Source organism: Poecile atricapillus, chromosome 5 (assembly GCF_030490865.1).
Source record: "Poecile atricapillus isolate bPoeAtr1 chromosome 5, bPoeAtr1.hap1, whole genome shotgun sequence".
In the NCBI taxonomy this organism is placed as follows: Eukaryota; Metazoa; Chordata; class Aves; order Passeriformes; family Paridae; genus Poecile; species Poecile atricapillus.
This window is the reverse complement of record NC_081253.1, coordinates 14,570,432-14,582,527: the sequence shown is the minus strand read 5'-3', so window position 1 is coordinate 14,582,527 and position 12,096 is coordinate 14,570,432. Positions and strand designations below refer to the sequence as shown.

Below are 12,096 nucleotides of genomic sequence, written 5' to 3'. Positions count from 1 at the left end.
TTTGCAAAGGCCAGTTTCAGCAGGTGTAGGACCAGCCTAATGGCTAGGAGTAAGGTAACAAATCCTTGAAACCAGAGTGATAAAAAGAATAAACAAAAAAATGGAGGAAAGCAGCAACTGAAATCCACAACAAACATTATTAGAACACCAGCAGCTTTCCAACCATATGAGATTTGAAGAATCTATGTCTGCATTTGCATTTATTACTCTTTGTACAGGGCACATTTTGTTAATGCTGGAAATTCTGTGTTTCAGTCCTTGTTAGCTCATTTGGCCATAGTCCAGGATGAGGGTCACAATTCTCAAGAGGGCTGAGCAGCAACCAAACCACTCTGTGCCTTGGGACCTGCAGGAACTTTACCACCTCACTGGTCAGCTTTCTCATGTTGAACTCACTTCATCCAAAACAAACAAGTCAAGCCTGGGTCACAAAGGTGGGGCTCAGCAGAAAGGAGGGGGCAGACTCAAAATGAGAACCCCTGTCCAATGACAAGTATCTGAAGCAATGTTCATAAAGCAAACAGTAGAATGGCCACAGCAAGCAGTACACCTGCCCTTACCAGCAGGGCAAATCTCAAGAAAACATCAACATGTCTAAAAAGGGATTAAAATAAAAGCACACTGAGTCCATGGACAACATTTGTTTAAAAGCCATGCGAGAAGTGGTAAATTTCTGCAGGCTGGCCCCCCCCAAACATAAGCAAGGGAAAGTTATCAGCTCTGGGATCCCAAAATATTTACTCAGTCTAACATTATTTTGACCACACTCAAACATTTCCAAAGTCCCATGCTACCATAAGTCATATGCAGAGCACCCTTTCACAGGGGTATTTCCAAGCACTTCACTACCATAAAAGCCAACAGTGTCCTTGCAAGGTAAGAAACCCATTCTACTGGGGAGAGGAGGCTGAAAGTGTGTGGCCTTCACTGTGCAACATCCAAGGGTCAGATGTGAACACTGCATCAAACTGAAATTGTGGGAGTAATTACGAAGCCTAGATGAACAGCCTAAACTGAGCAGGAAATAAGAGGCTGAGAGAAGACTGTGTCATGGAGCAGGCTGGGATGTTTAAGTGGCTGCAATTGATCTAAAACTCAGATTTAGATCTCATCTGGCCAAAAGCCACAGCTTGGGAAGCACATCTGGTGGAGGATGTCAGTATACTCTGTGTGTTTCCTCACAAAGGCTTGGAACACTAGTTTTTATTTTTAGTACTATTTCCATTTCTTCATGTAATGAGTTCAGTGTTTTAGGGAGCCCTGGAGGAGCAGGAAGGACAAGTCCTGTAATAAAACTAATTAATTCATGTGGAATTTCTAGCCACTATTGTGAAAGTGGACAAATTCCTCACTTCTGAAAAGCTGCCCAAGTGGCCATTAATCTGGCTGTGGTCACAAGCCAGATTCCTGTGGCCTCCTGCAACACCCAACCAGCCCCCAGGACAGAGCCTGCAGAAACCAAAGTGGATGTTGTTATTTCCTCACACCGACTCCCACAGCCTGAGTTTTACTAGACAAGATAGTTGCTTCAGAAGGCTCCATGCCAAATTCCTCCCCATGCCCACAGACCAACCATGCCTCAGTTATGAGCAGAGAGGTCCAGACCTTCCTAGACCTCCAAAGTCAGCCCAAAACAGACATTTTGGCTTTACTCAAAGTTCCGTAGACCACTTGCTTTCCACCTGCCCAGTCTTGGCCATGCTGTCAACAACAGGAGCCCTGAAAGGAATAGGGTACCAAGTCTGTCCTGAAGACATCTGAAGTTGTATTCCCACCACCCAGCCGAGTGTGCCAGGAAGTTGATCTTTACAGGTCCCATCTGCAGGCAGTTGGAAATCTGGGCTCCTCCACAGAGAAATTCCAGGCAAGACTCTAATCAACCAAAATCCCTCAATAATGCACAAGAATTAATGGAATCTGAAAGCTCGAGGTGACAGGATCTGTGGGGTCTGGCAAGGAAAAAAAGGAAAGAATACACTGATTTGAGTTACTAAAATCAACAACAAAATGACTCAGAATTCCCACAGTGAGCTGACCTGTAAGAAGGCACTATTTTGCCATAGTCTCACTTTTCTCTCCCAGTTCCAGACTGCTCTTTAAATTCAGTGATGGATTGGTGGGTTAGCCTCTAATTAGTACCTGTACTCCTGACCTAGCATCCTGTCCCAGGAATGGCAGTACTCCCTAAACACCACTACAAAACCAGGTCTTCTGGTCCAAATGATCTCTGCAATGCTCTGTAACAACCTGGCTTTCTGCCTAAACAAAATCCTACCAAAACCACCCCTGCAGAATCCACGGAAGCAGTCCTGTTCATTATGGCCAGGCATAAGAGGCACCAGAAGAGGCACCCTACCATGGCCAGCCTTTGCTCTAGGCCTCCTTATCCCAGTTTCCATCTTGGCAGATTATTTGTTCATTCACACCACAGTCAGATCAAGATGGTCCAACAGTGGTTTCACTGTCATTCTATTTATCAAGCTTGGATGATGTTCAGACAAAAAGAAAAGACCCTCTACACATAACAGACCATATCAAAATCGTGGTCCTTAGTTAGTGGTGGGTACTATGTTAGAAAAATGGCTGTTGGAGCCCAGTAGTGCAGAGAGAAAAGGTTCCAGAAAAGGAATATTGTCATTGATCATCTGGACTAAGGGATGCCTTTTCAGAGCCTGGGACAGATCCCAGAGCAGTTCTTCCAACCTTCAGAAAGCAGTGTTAAGACTCGTTATAGTGCCATCACTCAGCATTTTCCTCACACTGGTTCAGCTGCAAAGATAGAATAGCAAAGCAGCTACTGAGGGAAGGGTGGATTGCAGCACCCCTGAGCGGTGTCCCCAAGTAGCAAGATGTGATTCAGCAATACAACTGGAATTTGTTTTTAGCACAGGCACTTCACAGTGAGTAAGGAGGGAGAGGAGGAACTAAAAACAGCCATGGAAAGTCCCTGGGTTGTTGGGTCAGCTTCATGCAAACAGCAACACCATAGTGGCTCTAGCCTCCACACCAAACCCTCCCAGCAGCCATGTCCCAGAGGACAGAAACCAGGCACCCTTGGGAGCCTCTGAGCCAGCTGATCTAGATTATTCACAGCCTTGGCAGCTACAGTCACAGTCAAGGCTATGAGGAAGAGCCCCAGCACCAGCTCTAGGCTCCAACAGTGGGAAGATCGAGCCTCATGCTAGCCACTCATCCTGCTTCTCCTCTTCATGCCACTCCTCTTCGCTAAATCTGAGGTTTCCTCCCCATTTCTGCTTGTTTTTGGAGAGCTGGAGGGAGGTGACCCTCTGGAAGCAATGGGAGAGGAGCGTTCCCCGGCTCAGTCTGCAGCAAAAAAAATGTCAGATTCTGTTCAGTTTCACTGGAGCAAAATGTAGGAATTCTTAAAACAGGGCACTCCCTACAAGAATCTAGTCACACTAAGGACACATACCTATCTTTGAAGGTACCAAAAAGGTCTTAAAGGACACACAAAACCACAAAAACACTTCCAACAACTCACCAGTCACCTCAGACCGAGCAGCAAGCACTCTTGAAGAAATGGATGTCAGATATTCACCCTTTCCTAGTTAGAAAACAGCAAGGAGAAAACAAGGGAAGGAGGGCTTCAATCTCCTCGCCAAACCAAGAGAAATTCATCAGCTTGGACTAAGTCTTCTACAACTAGCCAAGAGAGCTGAGACCAGACTTCTGGCTGAATTCTGACCAGCAACATCATACCAGGAAATCTTGCTGGAGTCTGGGGCAAAAATACTGGGCAAAGCTTTATGAATTCTCATGATATTACAGGACATGTAATCCCACACATCTTGTTATGCAAGTGAATGCAGTGCCCTGTGTGTCAATGTTGTAGACATCCTGCATCACAAGGACAAGCTGCAAGGAGACACAAAGACATCTCTCTAAAATTGCCTCCAGCCAGTAAGGTGTTGAAAACATTATAAATTTCAAGAGCAGAGCATTAGAAATACCCTCATCCCACCTGAACTGGTTTATCTGCAAAAAAATGTAAGAAAAAGCAGGGATTTCTACACAGTTCAATTCCCACCAGTGCTTTGTGTCACTCTCAATTACAGTCCAGAATGAAATACCAAGAAATTGTTCCTTGCAGCCGGCAGAATTAATGGGATCTTTGACTACAGAGAGCACCAGGCAGTGAACTTGCTCCCTTACCAGCCAAGAGGCACAATGCAGCTTTCTTCAGAATAAAAGCTGCAATGTCAGAGGACAGTTCAAGGCTTATAAAAGTGACCTGATGTCTCCCAGTATTTCAGTCCATAACAAAGGCATGTAATTCCTGATCCTTTCCTTTCTTAAACAATTTATTTCTACCATAAGCTGACATAACAAGAGACTCCATCTTCCCACTGGTATCTCACTAAATGACGTGTCTGGCAAAACACTGAGCAGAAATCAATCAATAATGCAATTACAAAGAGCTGTCAAATGCTGGGCTGCAGCAAATCTCCAGTAACTGAGCACTAACCCTTTTCTCCTCAGCCTTTGCCTAGGATAGCCATCACATCAGGTGTTCTTGTAATTAGGTGTCAACTCAACGTTTAATGAGGTCATGCTTGGCCAGTTTGTGAATGAGAAACACCTTCCAGCTTGCTGGCAGTGACTGCTGAAAGTAGGCGAAGATGTTTCAGTCAGACGTGGTCTACTGAAAGTAGTTTGTCTTTGTGGAAAGAATAATAAGACTAGATAAATTGGCAGAAAACTCATCCTTCCAGAAAAGTGAAGATTCAGTTAAGTAAACTTCTTATCATGGCTCTGCAGGTCCAAACAAAGACCAATTCCTGTATGACAGAGCATGAGAATGTGCACAGGGAAGAAAGTGGCACATGGCTGCCACAACATCAGCTCAGCAGAATAATCTGCACAGTATGTCAGAACTCCTAGCAGGAATTTTTCCTTCTCTCACAAGTCACAGCAGGACCATGCACCATGGTCAGCCTCCCAGTCCCCACAGCACACATGTACTACAGCTCCCTCCTCCCGGGATGATACAGGGCACTAATGCAGGCCTCAGGACAAACCTGCCCCTTTTGGCAGATCCAGCAGTCAGAGAGGACAAGCTGGAAAGCCAAGCACAATGTGTTCAGTACATGCTGCTAAAGGACACCATCACAGGGGCGCTGATTCCGGCAGCACCTCCCCAAGGGAGAGCCGGGGTGAAGATGGGTGGATGCGATAGTGGAAGTGCAAGCAACTGCATCAGATTTGCATCTCTCTAATACAGAAAGGGTCTGCTAAGCAGACACTTGGTCACAGTTACATATCTCACCCCAATTCAATGAAAGAAAACAGGAATTCTTACGCCTGAAAATTCAGTACTTCGCAAGCTCAGCCTTCCTTCTGTAACAGAAATGCTTTATACATTCTTGTATATGTAAATGCATCTTTACATTCTACCTTGGCCTTCCTGTTACTCTGTCTGCTTAGAGCAAAAGATCATCCCTGAAGGAGTCCCAGCAAGAAAAGGCACGTTACCATGCTCAGAAAGCTTAGAATTGTCCAATATAAACAGAAATGCAAAAAATCCACCAAGGAAACTACTGCTTCTCCTAGATCCATAGCTCATAACACATGACCAGGAAAAGCAGGTACAGGAATGCTGCTGGGATGAAACCCTGCCTTCACAAATCCAGTTGTGTTTGTGGATAACAGCAACAGCTGCCCATTGGGCAGATAAATTAGACCCAGATGATACTGCAGCCAGGTCTAGTACAGAATCATACACAAAGACACCTCTCACATTCCAGTTTTCACTGCTTTGCCTCCTGAAATGTTTATCTCAGCTCAATTCCTGGATGTGGATAAAACAAACGACATGGACTTTCTCACAGACAGGGCTTCTTGGTGTTCCCTTGACAAATACCATACTCAGTGAGTATAAGCCTGAAATCCAGAGAAAAGGAAACAACTGCAAAGGGCAAGAAGGAAACAGATCATTCGCCAAGGGACAGCATGAAAACACATTTCTGCTTTGGGTCAGAGCCTTGAAATCTTCCCAGGCTTCCCTCTCCTTTCCAAACCACCATTTTCACACCAGCAGCACTCTCACCACAGCAAACTCCAGTGGGACTGTGGCAGGGGGTAGCAGTTTCAAGAAGCTGCTTCACAAAGGTGTTATTTATTGTCTAAATACTTAAAAGATGACCAGGTTTGCTCTTGACCAGACACAGCTGCTGCAGACGAATGTGAAGACCTGGGCCACGTACTGGTAAAGCCCTATAGGCAATGAGGACAGATGAGCTGTGTGGTTTTCTCCTTTACCTATCATCCCTACAGCTGTTACTAATTGCATTTGACTTTTAATGATTTCTTCCAAGGCGAGGAGCTGTGCAGACATTTGGCTTAACCTGGGCAGAGCCGCTGTAGTAGCTGTGGGCATATTAACACACTCTGTGGATTTGGTTCTGGTAGCCAGCTTTCCTGGCATGTGGTAATGTCCAAGCTTGCATAAGCCAGGCTGAAATCTGGCTTTCACCCATAACTAACCTCCCTCCTGTTCATGTGCTTCCAGCACAGGATGAGGGGGATACTCACAGCCTGGCTCTCTTTCTATTCCTCACCCAGGTTTTAGTACTTTCAGGACATCCACCGCTCCATCAGGTTGGATCCACCAACCTGACTGACCTGGTCAGAAGTTGTGGAGGCACAAGGACAGATACACACAAGCACATGCAGATCATGACAGATGCTTCATTTCCTTATAAAAGCAGGAGAAAAGCAGAAGTCTTCCTGGCAATTTAGTAGAGTTGAAAAATGCATTCATAGCATTACTGGCATGGTTTTCAAGTTGCTGTTAAAATTCCAGTTACATTATGCTACCTTCAACCTCAGAGTCTTCTGTGTTTTCAAGCAATACATTAAACTGTCTTTTAGCAGCTGCCTGCCAAGGGGAAATGAAGGTTTTGACATCTGACCTGTAAGGAAGGATGTGTGGCATTTGGAGCTACCCAAATAAGGATTTTGGTTGGATGCTAAAACAAGCTCTGTTTCTAACAGTTAACTATTTTGACACTGTTTTTGTGTCATGGCAGTTCAAAGAGGAGACCCTGGTCAGGTGAGTAAGGCAACTCCAGCCCTTCAAGTTCAAGTTTGCTTTTGCACAGTTCTCTTTCCCTTTGGAAAGGTTACTTTCCATTCACATAGACTGAAAAAACACATTTGTTTTAGTAAGTAAGTGAGATTCCAAAGCAGGACTCATTAGCTAGCAGTGGGTTCTGTGACATATCCCACTAAATTAGTACAAGTACCTCAACAACAAAGTAATACTACAAACACAATTGAACTGAACTGGCAAAGGGAAAAAAAATTCTCTTAACTTGTCAGCTTTGAACAGTGGCTCAAGAACCGTTTTATCAGTGTGGAACAAGTTTTATTCCTAGGATCTTGTCTCCATTAGGAGAAAATATGTTCTTCAGCTATTCTCATAGCTTGTGAAAGACAATCTAGGGTATTTGCTGACAGCATTGAGATCTGCCCTGCTCCACCTCTTAGCATAAATTCCCACCCTGGAGCAGCACTTGGCATCCTGCTGGGCACCCTGCTGCACCTTGAGCCAATTCAGGTCGTTGATCTGATACTTGTTTTCTAGGGCTGGCTTGCAGCAGGACTATCTCCTGACCCAGCCTGAATAAACGGAGAGCTGAACCCAGCAGACGGGCAGGCAAAGGACATGGGACTTGAGAGCTGGACAACATCGCACAAGCCTCTGATTCCAGTTCATCATGGCTAAAACAGAAGGCAGGATCCCCACCCTCTGGCTGAGATTGGAGGGGTTGAAAGACCCTAGTGGTACCTAAAATGCCTCTCAAATCACACTGTGTCTACAAGACCCATATGGCCACCTTAGGCCTGTTTTGAATAGAAGGTGGCTGAAGGCACCAAGACATTTTCTGCCAGGACACATACTAACACAATGAAAAGACAGTCCTCACTCTGCTCCCTGTGTCCTGGAGGACCTTGGGCACATCATTTACTGCATTTGCAAAACCACGATAATCTAGCCGAGGTACTGAGAGAATAAACACATTCAAGACCAGCAGGAGCTCTGCACACACAGTAACAATCCTGTCCCAGGTCAGGCGTACAGTCAGAAGTACAGGAATCTGTTACACCATGACCTGAAACAAACTGCAATGGAATGTGGTCCAGAGGCATCAAAACTACCTAAAAGGCCCTGGTGCCTGTAGATGCTGAGTCTCCACCTCAGTCCCACCACTCACAGGGGTTGATGCACTCACGTCCCCGGAGAGGTAGAAGTTCTCAGACTGATTTCCACAGACTGCTGCTATTTTGTTCCAACATTCCCAACATCTCCAAAATACGCAAAGCCTCTTGTGCAATGAGCAACATCCCTTGCTTCTTAGCTACATGGTGGTTTATGTTACTTTCCGCCTACAACCATTTCAAGATTGGCTTTACAGACCTTAGTGGAAGACTAAACAATGCTGGAGCCATAGCAGGAGAATTTGCAGAGTTTTATTCCTTGTTTCATTTGGGCAATCCTTCTGCCTCTCATCAGGGACAAAAAAACTTGCCAACCTCTTAATTTAGGAATAGCACGAGCTCTGCATTCCAGTCCTGAATCAGCCAAAGGAGCCTTTTCAAGCTAGAAAGGGGAAAAAGGGTAAATACCTTTAAGCACATTTAAAAAGAAATAAAAAAAAAAAAAAGGCACCACAAAACCAACCACACCAAAAAACCCTCAACACCTGCTTTTTGCAGGCAAAAACTTGCTCTTGGGGCACTCTTGAAACTGGCTCAACATCAGCATTTGAAAGCAAATTCCAGACTCTGCTCTTTTGGGTGCCAAAGTGCTTTCCCTGGGACTGCTTAAAATGAAAAGCAAACTCAGCTCCCTCATATATGTTAAGCTCCCTTATATATGTTTAGCAAGCACAGTGCAGATGGGATCAAAGATGAGTCTGAAGAGAAGAGTATCAAGTGAAGGTGGCAGATTTGGATTTTGTTTTTGTTGTGGGTTTGGTTGTTTTGGTTTGGTTGGGATTTTTCTTCCTAATGGCTACAACAACCTGCTAAAAATTTTGTAATCTGAAGAGCACAAACCCTTTTCTGGATGTCCAAGCTCCTCTGCCAAGACATGTTCAACTGTGAATATTCCAGCTGCATGTTTCACATCACGCTGGATAAGGATGTGCCAGTATTTTTATTATTCGCCCCCTATGGATATTACAGAGCACCACATACATAATAGGGTTCTTAAACTGTGCTGTTTATGTCTGTGTGTATTACCCACGGATATGCAATCAAATAAATCACTCCCATTGTAAAGGAATAAAGATAATCAAATCAATCAAAATACTGAGTGAAGTTAACATAGTTCTGAATTAAACTCTGTAAAAGAAAAAAAAAATAAGCACTAACTCAGAAAATCACCTCTCAACCCATCACTGCAATGCCCTCCACCCACCCCAGCTTTTTGTAAAAGCATAAGCCTGGAAGTCAGCACCAAATTCCTTAAATCTAAATGCCCTTGGCTTCTTTCTGGACAGTCTAAAATTCATTCCCTTGACACTCATATTCTGTAATCAAGGAAGATTTTGCATCAACATTGTTCTCCAGAGTCCCAGCTCTCCACAGCCCTTCACAGCTGGGCAAGGAAGCAGGGACAGGAGAGGGGACAGGAGTGGGAAGAACAGCAGTTGCAGCCTGGCTGTGCGAAGCAGCAGCTTGAAACGTGCGAAGTTCTCTGTGCTGCTGTTTCTTCTTTACTCTGCTCTCTCCATCTCTCCTCCTCGAGCAGAGCAGCATGCACAGGTACCTGGTTGCATTCCCATCCTCACAGAGAGGGAAGCCAAAGAGGTACAGCCCGGTTCAGAGCACTTTTAAATAAAGCCTCAAGAGGGAAGGGAGGGAATTCAAAGTCGTGCTGCTGAACTAGTTATGCAAACAGGGTCAAGAGCCCAAGTCATAGCCAGGGGAGCAAAACCAGCAAGGCAGCAGAAGTCAAGGACGGGCGATTACAAAGGAGAAAGCGCTGGTTTCTATTCCCAGAGCTGATTTGTCAATTCTCAACATGCCACAGAAAAGGAAAGAGCTTGCAGTTGATCGCATGGGAGAGGAGGCATTAATGAAACCCAGCACTGCTGTATCGGCAGCCCGAAGAGCGCTCCCTCCCACGGCAATCACAGCAACAGGTCAGGAGCCTGTTGGCGTGCCTGTGCCCGGGGCTGTGCCCTCGGGAGACGCTCCTCTTGTCCCTGCACCCAGCTCCCGGAGCAGGGGGGCCTGAGGGGGCCAGGACCCCCACGGGAGCCGGCAGAAGCCACCTCATCGCCAAGGTGGACCCTGCTGTGGAAGGGCGGCCATCGGGAACAGGTTCCTCACATAGCAGGGCCCCCGCAGTCCCTCCGCTTCCCCCTTCCCACCAGGCAGCACATGGTCCTCCCACACTACCTCTCTCCCTATCTTTGGGGCATCCATCACCCTTCAGGGTGGTTTTACTCCTTCACCAAACACAAATCTGAACATTGACTTCTCTCTGCTCCCCAAAGGACCTTCACCACCCCTCAGTTGCATCTCCCCAAAGTTCACACTCATCTGTTCCCATCGTGAGTTTTTTTCCGTAAAAGACCCCAACCTCCAGCTTGTCCCCCGGAGTAGCCCCTGGATTCCCACCCACCTCCCTCCCTCACCTCGTTACATTCCACCCCTGGGGCTCCTGTCCCATAGCAAGGAAACCTCTCTAACCCCCAAAGTAATTGCACCCCCAAATATCCCATTTTGCCCACCTCAGGGATGCGCTCATGCATTGTCCCCCCTCCAGCGCCCCTCTCATGCCTTCCTTCTTTGTGCTTCCCTGGACTTACTCTCGCTCCTCTCCCGCAGGGAACCCCTTGTCTGCCCTCCCTTGAGGTCGCTCTGCCCCGGGAAGACCCCCCCGGAGGTCACCCTTCAGGATTCCTTTGTCCCCTGGACGTTCCGGCACCCCGGCGCTGCCCCGGCACGCGTTCCCGAATGCCAGTTCCAGCGCCCACCTGTCCCCCGTGCCCGGCACCCGGTGAGCGATGCACGGTGCACCGTCCCCAGCGCCCGAAGCCCGGACGGCGGTCCCCGGTCCCAGGTCCCCGGCGCGCAGTGCCCGGTCCCCGGCGAGCCGAGCAGAGCGCTCGGTCCCGTCGCCGGTGCGCGGCTCTGGGCGCGCCGTGCCGGACCCGCGGAGGCCGGGGCCGGGCGCTGCTCACCTGCGGGGCGCTCGGCGCTGGCGCCGTACTCGGCCGTGTCGCGGCGGCGGGCGCAGGTGCCCTGTCCCTGCACCAGGGCTTGCAGGGGCAGCTCGGCGCCGGGGTCGGGGTAGCAGCGCAAGCCGGCGGCGCAGCGCGGCGTGTAGACACCGCACGCCTCGGCCTCCAGGCGGGCGCACACCGGGCAGCAGCCGCAGCCCGGCTCCCGCACCAGCTCGGGGCAGGGCGGGCGGGCGGCCGGGGGGCAGGCGGCCAGGCGCTCCGCCGTGCAGGGCGGGCAGCGGAACAGCACCTCGGGCAGCGCCGGCCCCGCCAGCGCCAGCGCCGCCGCCGCCGCCGCCACCAGCAGCCGCGGCCAGGCGGCCCGCGCCGCGCCGCGCCCGACCCCGCCGAGCGCCATGGCGGGACTGACGGGCGGCGGGGCCGGCAGGTGGACGCGCCGCTCGGCCCCCCGGCGGGGCGGCGCGGGGCGGGGAGCAGAGGAGCGGAACCAGGCGGCGTGGCACGGCACGGCCCGGCGAGGCACGGCCCGGCCCGGAGAGGCACGGCACGGTACGGCACGGCCGGGAGAGGCACGGCACTGCACGGCTCGGCTCGGCGCGGAGTCGGGCTGAGCGGAGCCGAGCGGAGCTGAGCGGGGCCGGGCGCGCCGCGCCGCCGCTGGGTCCTAGAGCCGCCCCCGCGCCCGCCCCCGTTCCCCCGCGGGGGTCGGGGCTGTCCCTCCCGGTGGGGAGCGGGGATCAGACCCAGAGTGGGCTGGGGCCAGGCGCACACAAGACCGGGAGTGTGAGCGACGCGGGGCGAGGGCCTACTGCAGTGGGAGACAAGGTGTCCCTCTGGGGATGGGGGTCTGCACCGCTGAATACGCCGGGCCAAA

The 12,096-nt window shown here is 49.4% G+C and overlaps 1 protein-coding gene across 1 annotated transcript in view; it reads right to left on the bottom strand.

Annotated features, from left to right (window-relative positions):
- Window positions 1-11,802, bottom strand: part of IGFBP2 (insulin like growth factor binding protein 2) — a 58,575-nt gene extending 46,773 nt beyond the window's left edge. The window contains exon 1 of the mRNA XM_058839648.1: window positions 11,220-11,802. Within this exon, the coding sequence (XP_058695631.1) occupies window positions 11,220-11,619 (400 nt within the window). The 5' untranslated portion in view covers window positions 11,620-11,802. The remainder of the gene's footprint in view (window positions 1-11,219) is intronic.
- Between the last annotated feature and the right edge of the window lie 294 nt (window positions 11,803-12,096).